A 25,972-nucleotide genomic window follows, 5' to 3' on the forward strand; every position below is an offset into this window, starting at 1 on the left:
GGAAATTCATGGAAAAGACTCTGACAAGTACAGGTTTCTGGTAACTGACTGTACTGCTGAACTGAATGAATAAGCATTTTCAGAACTCTAAGGAAAAACTGATGAGCTCATAAAAGTGTTAACAAAAGATCAAGATGAAAAAAAAAATTAACTACATGGGACTGAGTGAACTGATGAGGATGAGTATAATTTTTGTGACTTTCTGTTTGAATTTAAAAAAAGAAAAAATCCCACAAGGACTCAGAGGCAAAGAATATACAAATCAATTTTCACTGCAAAGTAAAGGAGCTGTTACAGTGGAGGATTACTGAACTGAATGTCAATATTATGATATAGTATGAGTGTGTTTCATGTTTGGTAATTGCAATCATTGTTGCTTTTGTTGTGGTCATCCATGAAAAAAAAAAACCTTCTGCTGAACAAACAATGGGTCAAAGAAGAAATCAAAAAATACTTTGAGACAAATGAAAATGGAAACTCAACATACCAAAATTTATGGGATGCAGCAAAAGCAGTTCTAAGAGGGAAGCTCATAGTGATAAATGGCCTACACCAAGTAATAAGAAATATTAACAAAAAAAATCTAATTTTACACCTCGAAGAACTAGAAAAAGAAGAATAAACAAAGCCCAAAGTCAGTAGAAGGAAGGAAATAACAAAGATCAGAGCAGAAATAAATAATTAGAGACTGAAAAAACAATAGAAAAGATCAATGAAACTAAGAGCTTTTTTTTTAATATAAATAATATTTACAAACCCTTATCTAGACTCACTGACCAAAAAAAAAAAAAAAAAGAGAGAGAGGACTCAAATAAATAAAAACAGACATGAAAGAGAAGACATTACAATTCATACTACAGACATAAAAATGATCATAAGAGACTACGATGAACAATTATATGCCAACAAATTGGACAACTTAGAAGAAATGGATAAATTCCTAGAAACATGCAACCTACAAGACTGAATCATTGAGAAGTAGAAAATCTGAACAGACAAATTACTAGTGAGGAAACCGAATCAGTAATCAAAAACCTCCAGAAAAACTTAAGTCCATGACCAGAATGACTTCACTAGTGAATCATACCAATATTTAAAGAAGAATTAATGCCAATCCTTCTCAAATTCTTCCAAAAATATAGAAGAGGGAACATTTCCAAACTCATTTTACAATGCCAACATTACCCTGATACCAAAGCCAGACAAAGATGCCACCAAAAAAGGATATTACAGGCCAATATTCCTGATGGACATAGATGCAAATATTCTCAACAAAATTTGGGAAAATAAATTCAACAATACATTAAAAGGATTATACATCATGATCAAGTGGAGTTTATTCCAGGGATGCACAGATAGTTCAACATGCACAAATCAATCAATGTGATATAGCACATTAACAAAATGAAGGATAAAAATAATATGATCATCTCAATAGATGCAGAAAAGCATTTGACAAGATTCAACATCCATTTATGATAAAAACTCTCAACAAAGTGTGTAGAGAGGAAAATACCTCAACATAATATAGCCCATATATGACAACCCTATACCTAACAACATACTCAGTGGTGAAAAGTTGGAAGTTTTCCTCTAAGATAAGGACCAAGACAATAATGTCCACAGTCACCACTTTTATTCAAGTTCTAGCCAGAGCAATTAGGCAAGAAAAAGAAATAAAAGGCATCTAAATGAAAAAGGAAGAAGTAAAACTGTCACTACTTACAGATGACATGATATTATATGTAAAAAACCCTAAAGACTCCACCAAAAAAACAAATCAGTAAAGGTGCAGGATACAAGATCAATATATATAAATCTGTTGCATTTCTATGCACTAATAAGGAACTGTCAGAAAGAGAAATTAGAAAACAATTCCATTTACAGTTGCACCAAAAAGAATAAAATACATAGGAATAAATTTAACTCAGGAGATGAAAGACCTATACACTTTAAACTATACAATATTGAAGAAAGAAATTAAAGACACATATAAATGGAAAGATTCTATATGTTCATGGATAGGAAGAATTAATATTGTTAAAATGTCCATACTACCCAAGCTATATACAGATTTAATGCAATCCCTATCAAAATTCCAATGGCATTTTTCATAGTAATAGAATAAACAATCCTAAAGTTTGTATGGAACCACAAAAGACCCTGAATACTCAAAATGCTCTTGAGAAAGAGGAACAAAGCTGGAGTCAAACTACATTACAAAGCTGTGGTAATCAAAACAGTAGAGCATAGGCATAAAAACAGACTCATTGATTAGTGGCACAGAATAGAAAATCCAGAAATAAAACCCATGCATAGGTAGTCGATGAATTTATTACAAAGAAGCCAAGAATATACAATGAGGAAAGGATAGTTTCTTCAGTAAATCGTGTTGGGAAAAATGAATAGCCACCTGCAAAACCTCTATCTCACACCATATACAAAAATCAACTCAAAATGAGATTATAGACTTGAATGTAAGGTCTGATACCCTGAAACTCCTAGAAGAAAACATAGGTGGTAAGCTCCTTGGAATTGGTCTTGGCAAAAGTTTTTGGATTTGATACCAAAAGCAAAGGTAACAAAAGTAAAAATAAACAAGAGGAACTGCATCAAACTAAAAAGCTTCTGCACAACAAAGAAAGCTGTCAACAAAATGAAAAGAAAACCTAGTGATTGGGAGAAAATAGTTACAAACCATACATCTGATAAGAGGTTACTATCCAAAATATATAAGAAACTCCAACAACTCAAGAGCAAGAAAACAAAAAATCTAATTTAAAAATGTTCAGAGGATCTGAATAAACATTTTTCCAAAGGAGACATACATATGGCCAACAGATACATGAAAACACGTACAACACCACAGGAATGCAAATCAAAACCACAATTAGATCTCACCTCACACCTGTTAAATGACTATTATCAAAAGGACAAGAGATAAGAAGTGTTATCTTGTAATGAGGATTTGGAGAAAAGGGAACCATGAATTGTTGGTGGAAATGTAAACTGGGGCAGCTACTATGGAAAACAATATGCAGGTTCCTCAAAACATTAAAAATAGAACTACCATATGATCCAGCAATTCCACTTCTGGGTATTTATCCAAAGGAAGCAAAAACACTAATTTGAAAAAATATATGCACCTCCATGTTCACTGCAGCATTGTTTATAATAGCAGAGACATGGAAGCAACCTAAGTATCCATCGATGGATAAATAGATAAAGAAGATGCGGTAAGTATATATACAATGGAATATTTTTCAGCTATAAATTCTCCTGCCATTTGTGACAACACTGATGGACCTAAAGGGCATTATGCTAAGTGAAATAAGTCAGACAGTGAAAGACAAATATCATATGATCTCATTTATATGTGGAACCAAAACCAAAACTGATACCCCCATGACCACATAGATAGAGAAAACAGATTGATCATTGCCAGGAGTGGGGGATGGGTGAAATGGATAAAGGTGGTTACAGGTACAAATTTGCAGTTAAAAAATAAATGTCATGAGAATATAGTGTACAGCATGGTAACTATAGTGAATAATATTGCAATTTGAAAGTTGCTAAAATAGTGGATCTTACAATTCTCATCACACAAAAAAATTTGTAATTATGTGTGGTGATGGATCTTAACTAGACTTAATGTGGTGATCATTTTATAAAATATACAAATATTGAATCATCATCTTGTACAACTGAAACCAATAAAATGTTACATATCAATTATACCTCAATATTAAGAAAAGAATTTAGGTCAATTAAGATATTCAGAAATAATTTTCAAAATTTCAAAACTAACTTTTGGTATAAATATCAGTATGAAACCAGCTAACAACATTAAAAACTTTAAAAAATTAGTTGTCCACTTTTGTGTATGGGTGTTATACTCAGTTTTTTCATCAGAAATTAATGATTACTTATGAAGCTTAACACCATAGTGGCCAATAACTATAACATTCTAATACTACTATAGTTCATCACATCTAAGATGCTATCATATGTAAGACTCAACCCAATTTCAAAGATGTTAAATGTTAAAAAAAAACCTAGAAAACTATGCCTTAGAAATGATGAAATATTGTGGTGGTGGTGGTAGTAGTAGAAACAGCAGAAGTGGTGATAGTTGTAGTAGTAACACATACATATAGTGCTTATTATGTGCCAGGTGCTCTTCTAAGCTCTTTACATATATTAACTCATTTAATCCTCATAAGTAAAGTAAATACTATCATCATCATCATCATCATCATCATCGTCATCAACTTCAAAGATTTAAAAACTTGCTTATTGTCATCAGCTAGTAAATGATAGAGCCAATAGTTTATTAAAAAATGCAAATTTGGGAGAGTGGACAAGATGGTGGAGTAGAAAGACCCTAAGCTCACCTCCTTTCATAGGCACACCAAAATTACAACTATTTACAGAGCAACTATTGATGATAATGACCTGAAGACTGGCAGAAAAGATTTTCCACAACCAAAGAAGGAACCACAATGAGAGGGGTAAGAAGAATGGAGATTCACTATAGTCAAGACCCACATCCCTGGGTCAGCAACCAAAAAATGGAAGATAATCATAATTGCAGAGGTTCTCCCCAAGGAAGGGGGTGTGTCCCTACATTGGGCTCCCCAGCCGAGGGTTCTGCACCAGGAAGAAGAGTTCCCAGAATGGCTGGCTTTGAAGGCCAGCAGGGATTGTGACTCTGCTCTTAAAGGGCATGCACAAAATCTCACACATTCTTAGTCCTAGCACAGAGGCAGTAATTTAAAAGGAACTAGGATCAGAACCGTTTGCTGAACTTGAAGAGACTCCTGGAGGGGCAGGAGGCAACTGGGACTCTGTCTGGGAACATAGACTCTGGTGGCAGCCATTTTGGGGAGCTGGTTCTACCACAAGGACATTGGTGCTGGCAAGTGCTCTTCTGGAGTCCTCCCTCTAGCCTATTCTGGGGGCTTACCAGCCACCAGTGCATGGCACCATCCACAGTCCCCCCCCAACCCTCCCAGCCAGCCATCATGGGACCCAACCCCACAACCAGCAGGATGGCATCAGCCTTGGGACTCCCTGGACAGTACAGCCAACTATGTCAGGACCTGGCCCTCTCCACAAGCAGCCTCAGCAGGAAGAAGGACTTGGCAGCCAACCAGGTGGGGGCCAGCCCCCACCTACCAGTATACTCACAGGCAGCCCTGCCACAACAAAAGGGCCCACTCAGCCCACACAGTGGCACCCCTAGATCATACAGCTCCGGTGACCAGGGGGGAGTGCACTGCTGGTCCCCATAGGACAACTCCTACATAAGGCCACTTCTCCAAGATTGGGAAATGTAACCAATGTACTTAATACATACATATAAACACAGAGAATTAGGCAAAATGAGGCGACTAAGGAATATGTTTCAAATGAAGGAACAGGATAAAACCCAAGAAGAAAAACTAAGTGAAATGGAGGTAAGCAATCTACCCAATAACCAGTTCAAGGTAATGATCACAAAGATGCTCAATGAACTCAGGAGAAGAATGGATGAACAAAGTGAGAAGTTTAATAAAGAGTTAGAAATTATAAACAAGAACAAAACAGAGCTGAAGAATATATTAACAGAAAAAATACACTAAAACATGAAAATTTTAATGTTTCATAATCCTTTGTATATTTTGATTGGTAACTAGTATTTTGAAGGGTTTAATTGCAAGTGGACAAATATACATTATACATGCAATTCTTGGAAAGAAATCCTATGAGAGTGTATGCAGATATTGGAGCTAGATAATCAAAGAAAGTTGTGCTGTGCTGACGAAAAGTGTAAATCTTTGTTTTTGTTCTGGAAGGAGGGAGTGCCTCAGCTTCAGAAAAGTGAGTTAAATATACTCCTTGTTTCTTGAAACATGCTCAATCCAGTCTTGTTTATTGTATTTTACTTTTCCCCTGTATCTTCTTCCCCCATTCCCTTCCCTCATAATAGGCACCCATAACATATATCAAGCAAGTATGATGCTTTACTTGTTTGATATATGTCCTTGGCTATCTTTGTAGTCTTATAAAATGAACAATACTCTTTTTTGCTTGTGATTTGTGTGTAGTTGTTTGTAATTTTAATAAATGTTACATAGTAACATTTGATAGGTCTCAGTTTCTTATTCAACACTATTTTTCGTTCAAGACTATGTTTTAAGGTCTATCCATGTAATTGTATATAAATCTAAAACAGCTTTATTTGTTTCAAAACCTGTTTATGCCAGATTGCATTATTATTGTAATTGTGGAATTAAACTAAATATTATGGACTGGTTACATACCAGTGTAAAAATAGAGTTACTCTTTCCCTGAAAACTAAGTTTGGAACTGCTTTGGAAAGTTTTGATAAAGCAAGTCACAGAAGAAATTGCTGAGCTAGGTATGAGCAAGATAACACTAAAAGGCTGGGAAAAAATTATAAAAATCTAGAACATTGGTTGTTTTGCTAATGTCTTTAAGTACCCCCCCGCCCCCGGCTATTTTAAAGAAACTGAAATGCGAACTAAGAGATGATGTCTTATGAATAAGACTACGCAAGAAAGGAGATGAGGAATTCCAATCAGTGGACTAATTTCAAAGCAAAGTCTGTGGTCCTATATTAAAAGATTGACTAATGAATGTACATACATCTATTTAAGTTAAAGTAAAATGTTTCACATATAGCACTTTCCTTTTTTAAATGATTCTTCACTTTAACTTACTTTGGAATTAAGTGAACACTTCCATTCCACTGTATCAATTAAGAGGCCCACTATTGTATATGCTTAAGAAACCTGAGCCTAGAAAGGGAGAGTGGGGAATAGAATATACAATATTTGGGAAGAAATTACAGTAACATGTAAAAATGCTTATGCTATAATATTACCTAGGAAAGTAGTACACAAAATAATATACACAGTACATTTATGTCTATTGTGGTAGATTGTTTATGAAGATGGCTGCAGTAATTCCTCCCATTCCTGTAGGTAGGTCCCTTTACAGTGTAAGTTTGCTGTTCTATTAAGAGGTGGAGTCTATTTCCCTATCATGTTAATCTGGGTTGGCCTTGTGAATTGCTTTGACGAATAGAATGTAGCCAAACCTAGGCCTTGAAAGGCCTTGTGGATTCTGCCTTCACCATCTTGGAACACTGCCCTGAGATTGCCATGTGAAGAAGCCAGGTCTAGCCTGGAGGATAGAGGACACATGGAGCAGAGACAAGTGCTCCAGCTGAGGCCCCTTATACTAACAAGCCAGTGCTTGCACCAAACATTTGACATGTGAATGAGGCCATCTTACATTATCCTGTCCCAGGCAAGCCACCAGATGACCACAGCCTCATGAATAAACCCAGATGAAACCAGCAGAACTGCCCATCTACTCGTAACCCAAATTGTTGATCCACAGAACTTGTTGTTTGAAGCCATTAGGTTTAGGGATGGTGTTATAGTGCAATAGATAGCAGATAGAACTCTACAGAGCAGTCATGCACTACATAAAAAAAAAGGAAGTGAACAATACAGTTGACAAAGAGTTCTACAGGAATGTGTTTTTAAGTGGCAAAGAGGCCCTGGATATTGAAAGTAAATATTGTTGCTCAGGAATTAATGACTTACCATATCATTTTTCATTAAAAACTTACATATTTCTCAACATTTTCAAAGCTAAATTTGGAGGGAAAGCCATTCTTTTAAATGTTAATATTATAATTTTACATTTATTAAAATCAAATGAAAGAATTTTAAAATATTAACTTACCATGGTTTTAGTGCAGTATCCTGAGGCAATTTCATAGTGAACCTGATTTTTCTCTTCTAATATTTTTGGGCCATATGATTCCACAATAATATACAGGCCAATATTTTCTGGATAGACTATTTGAGCCCAAACTGACAGGTTTTGTCCCTTGTCCAAAAGATAAAAAGCATGAAAAATATCATTATGAAATGCCATGTAGGGGCATTTTTCTTTTGTTTTGAAAGCTATACTTTGTGCTTCCAGTTTTAAGGGATATTCCTGTGGATATATTGTGCCATTTTCAAAAACATGTATGAGATACATTTTACCAGATGTATTCAAGGAAATTAATGATTTTATTGTGCTATTTGTCCATAAATGCAGCTTTACTGCATCTTTAATATTAATCTTGAAATAAAACATGACATTATTTTCCATTTTTACCACAATATTTCCATAATAATCTGGAAAAAAGAGAGAAAAGTTTGTGTTATTCTATGTTGACATAAATCCATGCTGTTTTATTTAAGTGCACTATTAACCAAAATAATTTCTTTCATAGTGATTATTTATATACTTCAAGAAAATTAGAGTGTTCAGGCACAAACCCATAACTTTACAAGATGTTTGAGAGCTTCTCTCCCACTTCATAACAGAGGGTTTTTTTTTTCTGCATACCTTTCTCCTCACATTCACTCTATCACTTTTATAATCACATTATTAACATAGAAGAAAGAGCTGGAATTAGTGCATTAAATAATAAATGAGGATGAGCATGACAGGAATGGTATTATTAGGAAGCATTGTATTATGGACTGAATTATGTTCCCTCAAAATGCATATGTTGAAGCCCTAACTCTCATTGTGACTGTATTTGGAGGTAGAGTCTTTAAGGAGGTAATTAAGGTTAAACAGGTCAGAAGGATGGGGCCCTAATCCAATATGACTGATGTCTTTATCAGAGGAGGAAGATACACCAGAGAGCTCTTTCTCTCTCTGCATGTACGAAGAGGAAAGGCTATGTGAGGACAAAATGAGAAGGCGGCCACTGTCTTCAAGCCAGCAAGAGAGTCTTCATCAGAAACCAATCCTGATGACACTTTGATCTTGGACTTCTAGCCTCCAGAATTGTGAGAAAATAAATTTCTATTGTTTAAGCCACCTAGTCTGTGGTATTTTCCTAAGGCAGCCATAGTAGGCTAATGCAATTGGGATGAAGAAATGGTGGTGGGAGGGAGACAGCACCTCTTCAGGTTCACTTTATACAAAATAATTAACTTTCTCCCCTTAATACAGTATTATGCCTAAGTTGTAGAGGTTCATAGACAATAAGTCTCTTAACCTCTTTGGTTCTATAGCCATATGTATAAAACGAACAGTTGGACTAGTTGGTTTCATAACTTCCTTTCCAGATACGACACTCTTTGCATACAGTCCCTAGGAGTATATTTTCTTTAATTTTCAAAAACAACACTTAGAAAGGACTGGCTGAAAGGAGGAAGGTGAATTCAAAGAGTTAGGGAGGTTCGGAGCTCTTTGTGCGTTTGCATCTTACATTTGGAATATGAATAATTAAGTGACATTTTCACAACTTGCCACAAATTATATTCTAATCAAGCTCTTAAATAAGAAATACCAATTTTTTTTAGGCTCAGAATACTTTAATAAGATAACAGTGTCAGCATACTACCATTTTCCTATCACACTGCTCATTAAAAACATTATTAAATGAATTTTGGATTAAATATGAAGTTAAGATGAAAATTAGGAATTATTTTTTTAAATAATGAGGATAAGAACACTATATATAAAAGTCTGTGGGACGTAGCTAAAGCCATGCAGAGAAAAGTTCATAGCATTATGCTTTTCATAGTTTTAAATGCTTAGAAAACAACAAAAACTGAAAATAAATGAACTAATTATTTAACTCAAGAAGCAGGCAACAGAATACCAACATTACAAACAAAAAGCAGAAGTGAAGAATCATTAATGACAAAAGCAGAAATTAAGGAATTAAATCAAAAAGAAAGTAGATTTGATAAATCAAAGAGTTCTTTTCAAAGGAAAGGAAAACAAAAACAAAAAATTCTAAAAGAACTAAATGATATCTTGCAAGCCAAACTATCAAGGAGTGGGACATAAACAATATTATAAATAAGCAAGAGAATATGATTACAGATACATAAGAAATTTAAACATTAAAATGGGAAGCCTTTGCCAATAAATTAGAAAATCTAGAAAAAATGAATGCTTTCCTAGGAATAAACAAACTTCTAAAATTGACTGAAGAAGAGATGAAAGACTTTAATAGACCAATTAGAGAAAATAAAATTAATGAAGAGATATAACATTCCTGGTTGGGAAGACCTGATATTGCAAATATGCAATCATCTATTCAATAAATATCAATATTTACTGAATGCCCACTATAGCTACACACTGTTTTAGATATTTGGGAGGGACATATTAGTAAAAAAACTGAAATATCATTTTCTTTTGTAGCTTCTATTCCTTTAGGGAAGACAGCCAATAAACATAAGATAAGTAAATTATACAGTGTGTTAGGTGATTAAAGCTACAGTAATCAAAACAATATAGATCTTGTGGAGATAGATGAGGGAAGGGGATAGCCTAGAAACTGAACCCAGTTAACATGAGGAATAAATGCATAATAAAATTGGCATTTCAAATCTGTAGGGTAAGCGGTGTTTAACAGAAGACTGATTTGAAGGCAACACCAGGTTTCACAGGAAAAATAGAAATAAAAAATAAAATTAGATTCCTTATACCAAATATAATTCTAGATGAATTAAAGATTGAAACATAAAAATTATAATGATAAATTATAAAAAGAAAATATGTGATAATATCTTTATAATTGGAAAGACCTTTCATATTATGACATTACGGAAGAATTCACAAATAAAAATACTAACAAATTTGACTACATAAAAACTGAAATTGTAAATGTCAAAGTCCCTGCAAAAACGCACCAGAAATTACACACAACAGAAAATATTTGCAATACGTGTCAAAGACAAATGGATAATATACATTATAAGTAAAAAACATATCAATAAGAAAATAAGCAATCCAGTGCAAAATATCTAAACAGTATGAATTGACAATCTGCAGAAAATATGACCAATGAACATACAAAACTAGATAAAACATCTAATTATAAAATGTGCAATAAAATGAGAATTACACATTTTTCTTCCACACTATGGGTAAATAGTAAACAGATTTTATAAAAATATACATTTTTCAAATACTTTTGGGTGAGTTTAGACTGACAATTTTAAGGATTTATCAACTTTTTAAATATTCAGGATTCTGATTCAAGAATTCTATATCTAATAATCTATGTTACAGGAATACTTGTACAAGCATACAAGTATATATATACATATGTATATATATGCATATTCTCCACAGTGGTTTCTTTAATTTAATTTTTATTTTATATTGGAGTATAGTTGATTTACAATATTGTGTTAATTTCAGGTGTGCAGCAAAGTGATTTACTTATACATATACATACATACATCTTTTTCAGATTCCTTTCCCATATAGGTTATTATAGAATATTGAGTAGAGTTCCGTGTGCTATACAGAAGGTCCTTATTGACTATTTATTTTATATATAGTAGTGTGTATATGTTAATCCCAAACTCCTAATTTATCCCTCCCACCACCTTTTCCCTTTGGTAACCATAAATTTGTTTTTGAAGTCTGTGAGTCTGTTTCTGTTTTGTAAATAAGTTCATTTGTATCACTTTTTAAGATACCATATAAAAGTGATATCATATGATATTTTTCTTTCTCTGACTTACTTCAGTTAGTGTGATAATCTCTAGGTTCATCCATGTTGCTACAAATGGAATTATTTCATTTTTTTTATGGCTGAGTAATATTCCATTATATGTATGTACCGCATCTTCTTTGTCCATTCCTCTGTTGATGGACACTTATGTTGCTTCCATGTCTTGGCTATTGTAAATAGTGCTACAATGAACATTGAGGTGCATGTATCTTTCTCAAATTATGGTTTTCTCTGGATATGTGCCCAAGAGTGGGATTGCTGGATCATATGGTAATTCTATTTTTAGTTTTTTAAGGAACCTCCATACTGTTCTCCATAGTGGCTGTACCAATTTACATTCCCATCAACAGTGTAGGAGGGTTCCCTTTTCTCCACACCCTCTCCACTATTTATTGTTTGTAGACGTTTTGATGATGGCCATTCTGACTGTGTGTGGTGATACCTCATTGTAGTTTTGATTTGCATTTCTCTAGTAATTAGCAATGTTGAGCATTTTTCATGTGCTTTTTCACCATATATATGTCTTCTTTGGAGAAATATCTATTTAGATATTCTGCCCATTTTATGATGGGGTTTTTTTTTTTGATATTGAGCTGCATGCACTCTTTGTATATTTTGGAGATTAATTCCTTGTCGGTCGCTTTGCTTGCAAATATTTTCTCCCATTCTGTGGGGTTGTCTTTTCATTTTGTTTATGGTTTCCTTTGCTGTGCAGAAGCTTTTAAGTTTCTTTAGGTCCTACTTGTTTATTTTTGTTTCTATTTCCATTTCTCTAGGAGGTGGATCAAAAAAGATCTTGCTGTGATTTATGTCAAAGAGTGTTTTTCCTAGGTTTTCCTTTAAGAGTTTTATAGTGTCCAGTCTTACATTTAGGTCTTTAATCCATTTGGAATGTATTTTTGTGTATGGTGTTAAAGAGTGTTCTAATTTCATTCTTTTACATGTAGCCGTCCACTTTTCCCAGCACCACTTACTGAAGAGACTGTCTTTTTTCCATTGTATATTCTTGCCTCCTTTGTCATAGATTAGTTGACCATAGATGAGTGGGTTTATCTCTGAGCTTTCTATCCTGTCCCATTGATCTATATTTCTGTTTCTGTGCCAGTACCATACTGTTTTGATGACTGTAGCTTTGTAGTACAGTCTGAAGTCAGGGAGCCTGACTCCTCCAGCACTGTTTTTCTTTTTCAGGATCTTTTGTGTTTCCATACAAATTAAATAAAAATTTTTGTTCTACTTCTGTGAAAAATGCTGTTGATAATTTGATAGGAATTGCATTGAATCTGTAGATTGCCTTGAGTAGTATAGTCATTTTGACAATATTGATCCCTCCAATCCAAGAACATGGTATATTTTTCAAACTGTGTCATCTTCGATTTCTTTCATCAGCATCTTATACTTTTCAGAGTACAGGTCTTTTGCCTCCTTAGGTAGGTTTACTCCTCGGTATTTTATTCTTTTTTGATGCAATGGTAAATGGGATTGTTTCCTTAAATTCTTTCTGATCTTTTGTTTTAGTGTATAGAGATGCAACTGATTTCTGTGTATTAATTTTGTATCCTGCAACTTTACTGAATTCATTGATGAGCTCTAACAGGTGGTATCTTTAGGATTTTCTATGTGTAGTATCAGGCCATCTGCAAAGAGAGACAGTTTTACTTCTTCTTTTCCAATCTGGATTCCTTTTACTTCTTTTTCTTCTCTGATTGCTGTGGCCAGGACTTCCAAAACTATGTTGAATAAAAGTGGTGACAGTGGACATCCTTGTATTGTTACTGATCTTAGCGGGAGTGCTTTCAGCTTTTCACCACTGAGAATGATGTTAGCTGTGAGTTTGTCATATATGGCCTCTATTATGTTGAGGTAGGTTACCTATATGCCCACTTTCTGGAGAGTTTTTATAATTGAATATTGAATTTTGTCAATTTTTTTCCTGCATCTATTGAGATGATCATATGGTTTTTATTCTCCAGTTTGTTAATGTGGTGTATCACACCAATTGATCTCTGGATATTGAAAAATCCTTGCATCCCTGGGATAAATCCCACTTGATCATGGTGTATGATCCTTTTAATGTATTTTTGGACACAGTTTGCTAGTATTTTGTTGAGTATATTTTCGTCTATGTTCATCAATGATATTGGCTTATAATTTTCTTTTTTTGTGGTATCTTTTTCTGGTTTTGGTATCAGGGTGATGATGGCCTCATAAAATGAGCTTGGGAGTGTTCCTTGCTGTGCAATTTTTGGAAAGAGTTTCAAAAGGATAGATGTTAGCTCTTCTCTAAGTGTTTGATAGAATTCGCCTGTGAAGCCATCAGTTCCTGGACTTTTGTTTGTTGGAAGATTTTTAATCAAAGTTTCAATTTCATTACTTGTGATTGGTCTGTTCATATTTTCTATTTCTTCCTGGTTCAGTCTTGGAAGATTGTACCTTTCTAAGAATTTGTCCATTTCTTCCAGGTTGTCCATTTTATTGGCATAGAGTTGCTTGTAGTAGTCTCTTGGGATGCTTTGTATTTCTGTGCTGTCTGCTGTAACTTCTCCTTTTTCATTTCTAACTTTATTGATTTGAGTCCTTTCCCTCTTTTTCTTGATGAGTCTGGCTAATGGTTTATCAATTTTATCTTCTCAAAGAACCAGCTTTTAGTTTTCTTGATCTTTGCTATTGTTTTCTTCCTATTTCATTCATTTCTGCTCTTGACGTTTATGATTTCTTTCCTTCTGTTAACTTTGGGTTTTGTTTGTTCTTCTTTCTCTAGTTCCTTTAGGTGTAAGGATAGATAGTTTATTTGAGAATTATTTTGTTTCTTGAGGTAGGCTTGTATAGTTATAAATTTCCTTGTTTGAACTGCTTTTGCCGCATCCCATAGGTTTTGGATCATCGTGTTTTCATTGTCATTTGCCTCTAGGTATTTTTTGATTTCCTCTCTGATCTCTTCAGTGATCTCTTGGTTATTTAGTAACGTATTGTTTAGCCTCCATGTGTTTGTGTTTTTTACGTTTTTATCCCTGTAATTCATTTCTAATCTCATAGTACTGTGGTCAGAAAAGATGCTTGATATGATTTCAATTTTCTTAAATTTACTGAGGCTTGATTTGTGACCCAAGATGTGATCTATCCTGGAGAATGTTCCTTGCGCACTTGAGAAGAAAGTGTAATCTTCTGTTTTTGGATGGAATGTCCTATAAATATCAATTAAATCTATCTGGTCTATTGTGTCCTTAAAGCTTGTGTTTCCTTATTAATTTTCTGTTTGGATGATCTGTCCATTGGTGTAAATGAGATGTTAAAGTCCCCCACTTTATTGTGTTACTGTTGATTTCCTCTTTTATAGTTCTTAGCAGTTCCCTTATGTATTGAGGTGCTCCTATGTTAGGTGCATATATATTTATAATTGTTATATCTTTTTCTTGGATTGATCCTTTGATCATTATGTAGTGTCTCCCTTGTCTCTTGTAACATTCTTTATTTTAAAGTCTATTTTATCTAATATGAGTATTGCTACTCCAGCTTTCTTTTGATTTCCATTTGCATGGAATATCTTTTTCCATTCCCTCACTTTCAGTCTGTATGTGTCCCTAGGTCTGAAGTGGGCCTCTTGTGGACAGCAAATATATGGGTCTTGTTTTTGTATCTATTCTGGAAGCCTGTGTCTTTTGGTTGGAGCATTTAATCCATTCACGTTTAAGGTAATTATTGATATGTATGTTCCTATTATCATTTTCTTAATTGTTTTGGGTTTGTCTTTGTAGGCCCTTTTCTTCTCTTGTGTTTCCCACTTAGAGAAGTTCCTTTAGCATTTGTTGTAGAGCTGGTTTGGTGGAGCTGAATTCTCTTAGCTTTTGCTTGTCTGTAAAGCTTTTGATTTCTCTATCAAATCTGAATGTGATCCTTGCTGGGTAGAGTAATCTTGGTTGTAGGTTCTTCCCTTTCATCACTATAAATATGTCATGCCACTCCCTTCTGGCTTGTAGAGCTTCTGCTGAGAAATCAGCTGTTAACCTTATGGGAGTTCCCTTGTATGTTACTTGTCGTTTTTCCCTTGCTTCTTTCAATAATTTTTCTTTGTCTTTAATTTTTGCCAGTTTGATTACTATGTGTCTCAGCGTGTTTCTCCTTGGGTTTATCCTGTATGGGACTCTCTGTGCTTCCTGAACTTGGGTGGCTATTTCCTTTCCCATGTTAGGGGAGTTTTCAACCATAATCTTTTCAAATATTTTCTCAGGTCCTTTCTCTCTCGCTTCTCCTTCTGGGACCCCTATAATGCAAATGTTGTTGCGTTTAATGTTGTCCCAGAGGTCTCTTAGGCTGTCTTCATTTCTTTTCATTCTTTTTTTAAAATCTGTTCTGCAGCAGTGAATTCCACCATTCTGGCTTCCAGGTCACTTATCCATTCTTCTGCCTCAGTTATTCTGCTATTGATTCCTTCTTGTGTATTTTTCATTTCAGTTATTGTATTGTTCATCTCTGTTTGTTTGTTCTTTAATTCTTCTAGATCTTTGTTGAACATTTCTTGCATCTTCTCGATCTTTGCCTCCATTCTTTTTCCGAGGTCCTGGATCATCTTCACTATCATTATTCTGAATTCTTTTTCTGGAAGGCTGTCTATCTCCACTTCATTTAGTTGTTTTTCTGGGGTTTTATCTTGTTCCTTCATCTGGTACATAGCCTTCTGACTTTTCCTCTTGTCTATCTCTCTGTGAATGTGGTTTTTGTTCCACAGGCTGCAGGATTGTAGTTCTTCTTGCTTCTCTCCTTTGTATTTCCGTGGTGTCACTTGTAGCTTCTCTTTTTTCACTTCTAACTTTATTGATTTGAGCTCTTTACCTTTTTTTCTTGATGAGTCTGGCTAAAGGTTTATCAATTTTGTTTAACTCTCAAAGAACCGGCTTTTAATTTTATTTATCTTTTCTATTGTTTTCTTCATTTCTATTTCATTTATTTCTGTTCTGCTTTTTATGATTTGTTTCCTTCTACTAACTTTGGGATTTTTTTATCTTTCTTTCTCTAAATCTTTTAGGTGGAAAGTTACGTTTTTTATTTTAGATACTTCTTTTTCCTGACGTAGGCTTGTATCACTATAAACTACCCTATTAGAACTGCTTTTGCTGTCTCCCATAGATTTTGGATTGTTGTGTTTTTGTTTTCACTTGTCTGCAGGTATTTTTTGATTTTCTCTTTGATTTCTTCAGCGATCATTGGTTCTTTAGTAGCATATTGTTTAGACTCCATGTGTTTGTGTTTTTTGTAGTTTTTTCCTGTAGTTGATTTTTAGTCTCATAGTGTTATGGTCAGAAAAGATGCTTGGTATAATTTCAGTTTTCTTAAATTAAGAGGTTTCTTTTGTGGCCTAGTATGTGATCTCTCTTGAAGAATGTTCCATGTACACTTGAAAAGTATGTGTATTCTGCTGCTTTTGGATGGAAAGTTCTCTCTCTATATATCTATTAATTCTATCTAATGTGTTATTTAAGGCCAATGTTTCCTTATTAATTTTCCATCTGGATAATCTGTCCTTTAATGTAAGTGGGTTTAAAAGTCCCCACTATCATTGTGGTACTGTCAGTCTCTCCTTTTATATATATTAATAGTTGCTTTATATGCTTAGGTACTACTATGTTAGGTGCATATATACTTACAATAGTTATATATTCTCCTTGGATTGATTCTTTATCATCATGTAATGTCCTTTTTTGTCTCTTGTAACAGTGTTTGCCTTAAGGTCTATTTTTTCCAATATAAGTATTGTTACCCCAGCTTTCTTCTTGTTTCATTTGCATGGAATACCTTTTTCCACCTCTTCACTTTCAGTCTGTGTGTGTCTTTGGATATGAATTGACTCTCTTGTAGGCAGGATATATATGTGTTTTGTTTTTGTATCCATTCAGCCATGTCTTTTTTTTTTTTTTTTTTTTTAACATCTTTATTGAAGTATAATTGCCTTACAATGGTGTGTTAGCTTCTGCTTTATAACAAAGTGAATCAGTTATACATATACAATATGTTCCCATTTCTCTTCCCTCTTGCATCTCCCTCCCTCCCACCCTCCCCATCCCATCCCTCTAGATGGTCACAAAGCACCGAGCTGATCTCCCTGTGCTATGCGGCTGCTTCCCACTAGTTATCTATTTTACATTTGGTAGTGTATATATGTCCATGACACTCTCTTACCCTGTCGCATCTCACCCCACCCCCTCCCCATATCCTCAAGTCCATTCTCTAGTAGGTCTGTGTCTTTATTCCCGTCTTGCCACTAGGTTCTTCATGGCCTTTTTTTTTTTTTTTTTTCCCCTTAGATTCCGTATATATGTGTTAGCATACTGTATTTGTTTTTCTCTTTCTGACTTACTTCACTCTGTATGACAGACTCTAACTCCATCCACCTCATTACAAATACAGCCATGTCTTTTGATTGGAGAATTTAGTCCATTCACATTTAAAATAATTATTGACATGTATGTTCTTATTGCCATTTTGTTAATTGTTTTGCAGTTATTTTGTAGTACTTTTTGATCCTTTCTTCGTCTTTTGTTCTCTTGTGATTTGATGACTATCTTTAGTGTTATGTTTGGATTCCTTTCTCTTTTCTGTGTGTGTATCTGTTATAGATTTTTGGTTTATGTTTACCATGAGGTCTACTTATAACAATGTATATCTACATGTGATTGTTTTAAGTTGCTGATCTCTGAATTTCAAACACATTTTAACAAACCTGCATTTGTACTCTCCTCCCTGCGTGATTCCTGTTTTTGACATCATATTTTACATCTAATTTTTTTGTGCATCCCATAACTGCTTATTGTGAATATAGATGATTTTACTACTTTCATCGTTTAAGCTTTCTACTATCTGTGTATGTGGTTGATTTTCTAACTTTTTTTGTATATTTGCCTTTACTGATGAGCTTTTTCCTTTTATAATTTTCATGCTTCTGGTTGTGGCCTTTTCTTTTTTGCTTAGAGATATCCCTTCAACATTCCTTTTTAAGCTTGTTTGGTGGTACAGGACTCTTTTACCTTTTGCTTGTCTGTATAAATTTGACTTCTCCATCAAATCTGAATGAAATCCTTGCCAGGTAGAATATTTTTGTTTGTAGGTTTTTCCTTTTTATCACTTTAAATATATCATGCCACTCCCTTCTGTCCTACAGAGGTTCTACTGAAAAGGCAGCTGATAGCCTTATGGGAGTTCCTGTGTATGTAACTTGTTGCTTTTCCCTTATTGCTTTTAATATTCTCTATTTTTATGTTTTGGCATCTTAATTACAATGTGTCTTGTGGTTCTCTTTGAGTTGACCATATTTGGGACTCTCTGTGCTTCCTGGACTTGGATGTCTGTTTTCTTTCCCAGGTTAGGGAACTTTTCAGCTATTATGTCTTCAAATGTGTTCTTGGCCCCTTTCTCTCTCTCTTCTCATTCTGGGACCCCTATAATGCAAATGTTAGTATGCTTGATGTTATCCCAGAAGTTTCTTAAACTGTCCTCATTACTTTTCATTCTTTTTTCTGCTCAGCATCAGTGATTTCCACTACTCTGTCTTCCAGATTGCTGATCCATTCCTCTGTATCATTTAGTCTAATGTTGGTTCCTTCTAGTGTATTTTTCATTTCATTACTGTATTCCTCACCTCTGGTTGTTATTTATATTTTCCAACTCTGTTAAAAAATCTCTAACTTATCTCTCTGTGCATCCATTCTTCTCCCCAGTTCTTTGATCATATTTATGATCATTACCCTGAACTCTTTCTTGGGTAGATTTCCTATTTCCACTTTACTTAGTTTTCTGGGGTTTTATCTTGTTCCTTTGTTTGGAACATGTTCCTCTGTTGTTTCATTTTGCCTAAGGTTGTTTTTATTCCTTTGTATCTGGTAGGTTATGTTTCCTGACCTTGGAAAAGTGGCCTTTTGTAGGAGATGTCCTATGCATCCTAGTAGCACACTTCCCTCTCATAACCTGAGCTATATACTCTAGGGTCATTCCCTATATGGGTTGCATATGACCTTCTGTTGTGGTGGGTTGACTACTGTGGGTGGCTTGGTAGGCTTTGTTGGCTCCAAATCCAGTTGGTTGCCAGGGTCTGCCTTTTAAGGAGTCTGCCAGCCACTGGTTGGTGGAATCGGATCATGAGGTGGTGGGCTGCAGAACCCCAGGGGTCCCCGGTGTTAGTGCTTTTTCACTGGTGGGTGGGGTTAGGTTCCGGGTCCAGGAAATCCTGGGATTGATGCCTGTCCACTGGTGGGTGAATCCAGGTCTTGGAGCTAGTGCCAGCTTACTATTGGGCAGAACTGGGTCCTCAGGTCTGGCTGCAGGGCCCAGGGGCCCCAGAGTTGATTTCAGATTGCTGATGGGTGGGTCCAGTTCCTGACACAGCTGGATGTGGAGTCCAGAGTGTTCCAAAGCTTGTGTTGGCCTGCTGATGTGTAGGTTCAGGTTCCAGCTGGTCACAAGGTTGGTGCTGGTCCACTGGGTCCCCAGGTTGTGGGCTGTGGTTGTCCTGTGGTTGTCCTGTGGCTAGTGTCTGCCCACTGGTGGGTGAGGCTGGTCCCAAGGCTAGAGCAGGCTTTCTGGTGGCTGGTGCCTGCTCATTGGTGGTAGAGCTGCATCCTGGGGTCTCTGGCTACAAGGCCTTGGGGGCTCCGGGTTTAGTGCTTGAGCTCTGGTGTGTGGGTCCAGGTCCTGGACCCTCTGATTGGCAGGGCTGTGTCCAGGAGTGGCTGTGGGCTCTGGGGGTCTTAAGGAAGCCTGTCTGCTGGTGGGCAGGGCTGTGTCCCCACCTAGTTAGTTGCTTGGCCCAAGGCATCCCAGTAGTGGTGGCTACAGGCTGTTGGGCATGGGCAGGGTTTGGTCCTGAAGCTAATAAACTAGAGGAAGAATTCCAAAATGATGCTTGCCAGCACCAGGGTCCATGTGGTAGAAAGAGCTCTCAAAAATGGCTGTGGCCAGTGTCTGTGTCCCCAGCATGAGCTCCATTTTACTCCTGCCTCTCCAGGAGACTCTCCAAGATCAGCAGGTAGGTCTGACCCAGGATCCTTTCAAATTACAACTTCTGCTCTGGGTCTTGGAGCATGTGACATTTTCTGGGTCTCTATTTCCCACAGCTCTCCAGAACTCCTGAAAGTAAGCCCCACTGGCCTTCAAACCCAAATGTTTTGGGGAGTCATCATCTGGTGCTGGGGAGCACAATGTGGGGTTCAGACTGCTCACTCCTTGGGGAGACCCTCTGCAATTATAATTAGTCTCCTGTTTGTGGGCTGCCCAGAGACATGGGACTTGAGTATACTGTGACTCCGTCCCTCCTACCAGTCTCATTGTGGTTCCTCCTTTATATCATTAGTTGTAGATCTTTTCTGGCAGGTTCTGGTCTTTTTCATCAATAGTTGTTCTGTAAATAGTTGTAATTTTGGTGTGCTTGTGAGAGTAGTGAGCTCAGGTCCTTCTACTCTGTCATCTTGTCTGAGTTCACCTGTTATATTTTGAATTTGCTTTTTAAAAAGTCTGGATAAATTCACAGGAACTTGTTAATAGTGGGTTATCTGAGAAATGGAAATAGTGAAGGCTGAGGACCTTTAACTTCATATCTCATATACTTATAAACTGTTTAAACTTTTTATTTCAGCATTTCTGAATGGCTTTCAGTACAATATTCAAACTTTAAGGTCCTCTAAAATCTATCCCCAACTTATCATTCTGACCTTATCTTCTTTTCACTATGGTCTTTTAAAAACACAAATATCCTGCTTCTCTCTTGCTTAAAACTCTTTAGAACCTCCTAGAGGCCTTAGAAGAAGGTCCAATTTCTTCATACGACTTTTGAAGTCTTTAATAATCTGGACTCTATTTCTCCAGAAGAGACTCATCCCTTTTCTCTCTGCAGAACTCTGTTTCTGCAGTTTATCTTTCAAGTTCTGGAAAGTATCCTGTCATCTCTGTCTCTGGGTCACTGGGCACACCAATCCCATCAATTGTCTTCACTGTCTAACCCTGGCTTATTCAGCAGATCTCAGTTTAGATACCACTTCCCTACCTCAAGGTAGCCTTCCCTACTTCCATGTCTCCCAATTTGGGTAAGGTACTCAATCTGTGTGTTTCCATAGCATCCTATATTGTCTCTATCATAGAATTAAACATGTTGCTCTATTTGCATGTTAACTTGTCTTTATTCTATGCAATTTTGTAAACTCTGGGAGGGTGGGAATTGTGTTCAAATTACCACTATATCTCCAACCCCTAGCAGAATGCCTCACAAATAGTGGTGCTCAATGAATATTTTTCAATTATTTATTCCAAAAAGTACTTATTATATACTGTTCTAGATATTGTGGATAAAGCAGCAAATATAACGAAGTCATGCAGAACTTTTTTTTTGGTGGAAGATTCAGCTAACAAATAAGTACACATATCATTTGTTAGGTGATGATAAGTGCTGTGAACAAAATAAAGAAGTGTAAGGGGCAGAGCAGGGGAGTTAGGTCAGGGTCAGGGAAGAGCTCTCTGATAAGGTGATATTTGGACTTAGACCTGAATTAAGTATAAGAGTTATGTAGATATCAAAGTGAGGAATATTCTTGGCAGTAGATATCCAGGGAAACAGTAGATATCCAAGGAATAGCAAAGAGGCCAGTCTGGCTAAGTAACACTGAACAAAGGGTCGAGGGATAGGAGATGACATCAGAGTCCTGGGCCAGATCACATATTGTTTTTCAGGTGATGCTAAAGGTTTTAGATTTTATTCTGAGTGATATAAGAAGCCAAATGAGGGTTTTAAGCAGAGGAATAATATGATTTTGCATATATTTTCAAAGGCTCACTCTGGCTGCTAGGTGGACTCTGGTTAGGGATGTGGACTCAAGGATAAAAGATGAGAGACCACTTAAAAATCTCTTGTATGTACGGGCTAGAGAGGATAGGGGCTTGAACTGGAGTGGGAATGGTGAAAAAAGGTTAGATATTAGATACACTTTTTAGATATAGCCAACAGGATTTGATAATGGCTTGTTCGTGGGATGTAAAAGGGGAGGATTCAAGGATGAGGTGATGGTTTGTGGCTGGAAGAAAAGAAATGCTGTTTACTTGATAGGGGAAGACTAGGGAAGAAGCAGGTTGAAGTGTGGGTGAGGGAAACAAGGATTCAGTTTTGGGTAGTTAGTCTGAGATGCCCACTAGTCATCCAAGTGAAGGTATCAAGAAGGTAGTAGGAAATAGTAGTTTGGAGTTCAGGCTAGGGGTCATGGATGGAGGGCAAAGAATGAATGTAAATAGAGTTCAGAAGATGTCTGAGAACCAAACCCTGAGGTAATTCTCCATTTAGGAATTAAGAAGATGAGAATGGAAAAGAGGCTGAGGAGGAATAGCTAGTGAAGTAGGAGGAAGACCAAAAAAGTGATACCCTAAAATTCAGTGAAAAAAAAAGTGTTTCAAGAAAAAGGCCATGTTGAATTGTTTCAAATGCTGCTGCCAGATCATGAAAGATGACTGAAAATTTGCCACTGGATTAGAAAAGTGGAAGTCATTGAAACTCTTGATAAGGGCAGTTTCTGAGAAAATTTGATTAGAGCGGATTCAAGAGAGAATTAGAGGAAAGAGGAAAAAGTAAAACTAGGCAATACTTCCTTGGAGTTTTGTTGTAAAGGGGAGCAGCAAAACTGGATGGTTGAGAGTTGAAGGATGATATGGGGTCAAGAAAGACTAATTACAAATTACAGTGATATCTACTTTAAATTTCATGGTTAATTTATCTCCTAACTAGATTCCTTGAGGATTAAACTTTCTATTTCTTTGCATTTCCTATAATGTTTAGTACACTACCTCAGGAATAATAACATGAAGAATAACTACTATTAACTGAAGGTTTACCACTTGCCAGGTATTATTCTAAGCATTTTATATACAATCCCTTATCTAATCAACACGACAGTCCTATATTCTAGATTAGAAACCTGAGGCTTGGAAATGTTAAATGACATGTTCATGGACTTGAAAACAGATCTATTTAACTCTACAACACCTGTTATAGATTAATTGAATTGTGTCCCCTCAAAAAAGATATGTCGAACTTCTAACTCCAAATACTACTTCAGAATGTGACCATATTTGGAAATAGGGTCATTATAGATATAATTATTTAAGATGAGGTCATACTGGAATAGGGTTGGCCCTGGTGTCCTTATAACAAGATGACCGTGTGAAGACACAAGAATTCTATGTGATGACACAGGCAGCAATTGGAATGATGCAGCTGCAAGCCAAGGAATGACAAGGTTTGCCAGCAAGTCACTAGAAGCTAGGAAAGATTCCCTAGCTTTCAGAGGGAGTATGGCCCTGCCAACACTTTGAATGTGGACTTCTAGCCTTTAGAACTGAGACAATAAATTTCTGCTGTTTTAAGTTTGTACCATTTTATGGTACTTTGTTATCGGAGCCCTAGGAAATGAATACAACAACACATACATTGAAAATGCATATGTAAGTTGCATATGTATCTGCTGATTGACCAAAATGAACCTCTGAAAAAAGAATCTGAGTTTGCCATTTTGCTTTGTGAGATCCTACTTAACATTAATAGAATTTTAAAGATTAATAGAATTTTAAAATTAGTAAAACAGCACCTTTATCAAAAGCACCATATATTAATCCATTAAAATTATTACATCTTCATAAGCAAGATATCTATTACGAAATCTAGAATAATTTTTGCAGAATGAGAATACCTTACCCATAAAAACATCATGAATAGTGCTGTTATGTGATAATCTTGATAGATTTCCAAATTCTGTAGGTGTTTGTAAAACTCCAGTATCTGTGAAATTATGATAATAATAGTAGATCCTATGTTTGTCCCATAGTATTAATTCTGGCATTGATGAATATATAAAATTTGGAATTAAAAAAGTGTCAGTAGTGACATCTAATGCAAAGTCTTGGAATACCCACTGTTCTGTATCTTCATTGTATATCACTAGGTAAATCGTTTTGATGATGTTACATGTAATGCAGTAATTTAATAACAAGGCAAGTTCCAAAGGGTGTCCTGTATACTCAACATTGTGTATAGTCAGAGTAGCAGCTGATGACATATTTAGAAGTTCTTTCAGTTTTTCAGTAGTTATTATTTTAACAAATTTAAGCAAAGCATATCCAAGATAAACCTCATTTTCTGTCCAGATTGCCATGCTGCTTCTTCTTCCTTTATCCTGTGACAAAATTGAAAATAATTAGACAATCTTTGATTTTAGGGACAGTGTTAGCAGTTCCCATCTTCTAATTTGTTACATTTAAAAATAAAACAGTAACTACTAAGGTTTAATTTTTATTATATTTCTGACTAATACTTCAGACACAGAAATATATTACATGAAAATATATTACACGCAAGCATAAAAATAAATATTTCAGTAATTTTATTATTTTATATACTTTTCCTATCAGTAGAAATAATTATTCTTAATTCCCTTTTAAATCCTCAAAGAGCATCAACCTTCTCTTTTCTTATGTATTTATCCACTTTGGCCAGGAGTGCCCCTTTGACGCTGATGTTTACTAAGGTCAAGATATAAGGACACTTACATAGACAGAGGAATGGATAAAGAAGATGTAGTACATATATACAATGGAATATTACTCAGCCATTAAAAAGAATGAAATAATGCCATTTGCAGCAACACGAATGGACGTAGAGATTGTCATACTGAGTGAAGTAAGTCAGAGAAAGAGAAAATATCATATGATATTGCTTATATGCAGAATCTAAAAAAAATGATACAAATGAACTTATTTACAAAACAGAAACAGACTCACAGATTTAGAGAACAAACTTATGGTTACCAGGGGGGAAGCATAGAGGGGAGGGATAGTTAGGGAATTTGGGATTGACGTGTACACACTGCTATATTTAAAATAAATAACCAAGGCAAAAAAAATAAGGATACTTCAAACATTATTTTTGGAATTCAAACTTCCTTGGCTAAAGAGAAGAGAGAACTTAAAACCTGAGACAAAACAATACTACCATTTTATGGACACTCTTAGAGAGGAAGGCCATGCACAGACTGCTATGTTTGAAATTCAGTGGGCATAATTTCATTCAGGGAGCCAAGGTCTCCCTTTCCCCCTGTTTCCCCTCCCCAGCTGTTTCTAATTCTTAAAGAGTTTTACTTAAAATGTAACTTCTATGTCCATGACAATCAACAGGAGTCTTTTGTGCACATCTTGTCTCCCTAAATAAATTTGTATATCTATTTAATGTACAAATATTTAGTCTATACTCAAACAGGATGTAGACAGAAATCGAACTGATAATTTAAGAAAAGAGACCATTTGGGGTAAAAAGACATTTTACCAAACAAAGATTCAATTTAAAGTCTAGAACTTCTGTTGCTAAAAACGAGTGTGAAACAATTCTCAAAA

The 25,972-nt window shown here is 35.6% G+C and overlaps 1 protein-coding gene across 1 annotated transcript in view; it reads right to left on the minus strand.

Annotated features, from left to right (window-relative positions):
* The window catches only part of CATSPERE (catsper channel auxiliary subunit epsilon), a 264,070-nt gene that overhangs the window by 81,704 nt on the left and 156,394 nt on the right, over positions 1-25,972 (minus strand). The window contains 2 exon segments of the mRNA XM_082471320.1: positions 7,762-8,204; positions 24,282-24,752. Of these exon segments, the coding sequence (XP_082327446.1) occupies positions 7,762-8,204; positions 24,282-24,752 (914 nt within the window).

The sequence above is a fragment of the Balaenoptera physalus genome (assembly GCF_965194825.1).
Source record: "Balaenoptera physalus genome assembly, chromosome: 1".
Taxonomy (NCBI): Eukaryota; Metazoa; Chordata; class Mammalia; order Artiodactyla; family Balaenopteridae; genus Balaenoptera; species Balaenoptera physalus.